The sequence below is a fragment of the Cimex lectularius genome, unplaced genomic scaffold, assembly GCF_000648675.2.
Source record: "Cimex lectularius strain Harlan isolate CLEC.00 unplaced genomic scaffold, Clec_2.1 scaffold142, whole genome shotgun sequence".
NCBI classification, from domain to species: domain Eukaryota; kingdom Metazoa; phylum Arthropoda; class Insecta; order Hemiptera; family Cimicidae; genus Cimex; species Cimex lectularius.
In genome coordinates, this window is record NW_019392729.1 from 1,267,347 (window position 1) to 1,268,896 (window position 1,550).

At 43.5% G+C, this 1,550-nt stretch overlaps 1 protein-coding gene across 1 annotated transcript; it reads left to right on the forward strand.

The window, feature by feature from the left end:
* Positions 1 to 480: 480 nt before the first annotated feature.
* LOC112126871 (thyrotropin-releasing hormone receptor-like) lies at positions 481 to 1,230 on the forward strand (the record flags this gene model as incomplete). The annotated part of the gene is made up of 1 exon (XM_024226766.1): positions 481 to 1,230. A coding segment is annotated over exon 1 (750 nt), but the record flags the coding sequence as incomplete, so codon positions are not given.
* Between the last annotated feature and the right edge of the window lie 320 nt (positions 1,231 to 1,550).

Here is a 1,550-nt window from a genome sequence, read left to right on the forward strand (position 1 = left end):
GATAGTATAATGAAAATGTAATATTGTGGAAATCCTCCACCGGTAAGAGAGAGTACAGCATTTTTATTCTAATATAAAAAAATGCTACTGGGGTAAATTAAATATAAAATATGTTTGTGAAAGCATGTTATTTTCAACGTATTTTTAACTGAGTTTTTGTCCGACGTCAATTGTTCGAGTAAGTGTATTTTCTTTTTTGATATCTCTTTGATCTCGCTTCTGGGGAAGAGGTCTAACGTACGTTTTATTTTAAAATCGTAATTCTTTATAAAATGAAATAGCTTCATAGGTGTGAATATTCAGAGGGAGTTGGTTTTGATCTCTGTTCTGGTACTTTTTAAACGTTCTCTCAACAATTTTGGCTTAATGTTGAAGTCAACCGGGTGGGGGTGGACTCGGGTAGGGGGTTGATTCTGGGATGAGTTTCGGAAGCTCACCTACCGGCACTCGTGCGCCGTACCTCGGCTTGTAAGGGTCGTCATGAATCTGTCCGATTCGAACTTCAGCGACTGCGAGTCCGATCTTTCCGACCCGGACTTTTTTTCCTACCGATATCGTGCGATCGGCACGTTTTTCCAGGGGATCATCTTCGTCGTGGGCGTCCTCGGGAACGCCATGGTCGTCCTCGTCGTCTCCAGGGTGAGGGCGTTGCATTCTCCGACGAACTGTTACTTGGTGAGCCTTGCGATCGCGGACTCCGTCGTCCTCGTCGCCTCGGTCCCGAACGAAATATTGAGCTATTATTTGGTAGGAAATCAGTGGGTTTGGGGCGACGTCGGTTGTTCTCTGTTTATCTTCTGCCAGAATCTGGGCATAAACGCTTCTTCATTGAGTTTGGTCGCGTTTACGGTCGAGCGTTACATCGCCATATGCCATCCGATGACGGCCCATAAAATGTGCACCACGGGCAGGGCGAAGAAGATCACGTTGGCCGTCTGGTTGACCGCGACCGTGTACTGTTCGCCGTGGCTCGCTCTAACAGTGACCAGGCCCTTGAAATACCGGGGCTACCCAGATGCCAGGGAGTGCGTTTTTCGCTGGCCGCGTAACCAATATCTCATTGTGTTCTTTACGGACCTTGTCATGTTTTACGTAATCCCTCTCGTATTATCGTGCATTCTCTACTGTCTGATAAGTTTGACGATCGTGAATCGAAAAGTCGTCTCGGCCGAGGGTAATAAACGGCCGAAAATGTTGCTGGACAGCACGAATACCCATTCGAAAACCAAGGTAAGTCTAATTATTTAGAAATGACTTTTAGGTAATAATCCCTCTGAAACGTCAAGTTGTTGTTTAAACAGAGTTGGTTTAAAAGATATATAAATTCTGGCGGATTTTTTAAAATTCATTCTCTCTCTATACCTGCTCTGAATTTTACCTCGGGAATCACGAAAGTAACGTGAACCCTGGAAATCTGATCTACAGCCTGTCAGAAAATTCCCAAGTAATACTTAATTCCAAATTCTATAAAGATTTTCCTATAAATAAGTCCCAATCGAAAAAAATAAATAACATTTCTGGAAAAGAGATTGTTAATTACACGCTAGTCA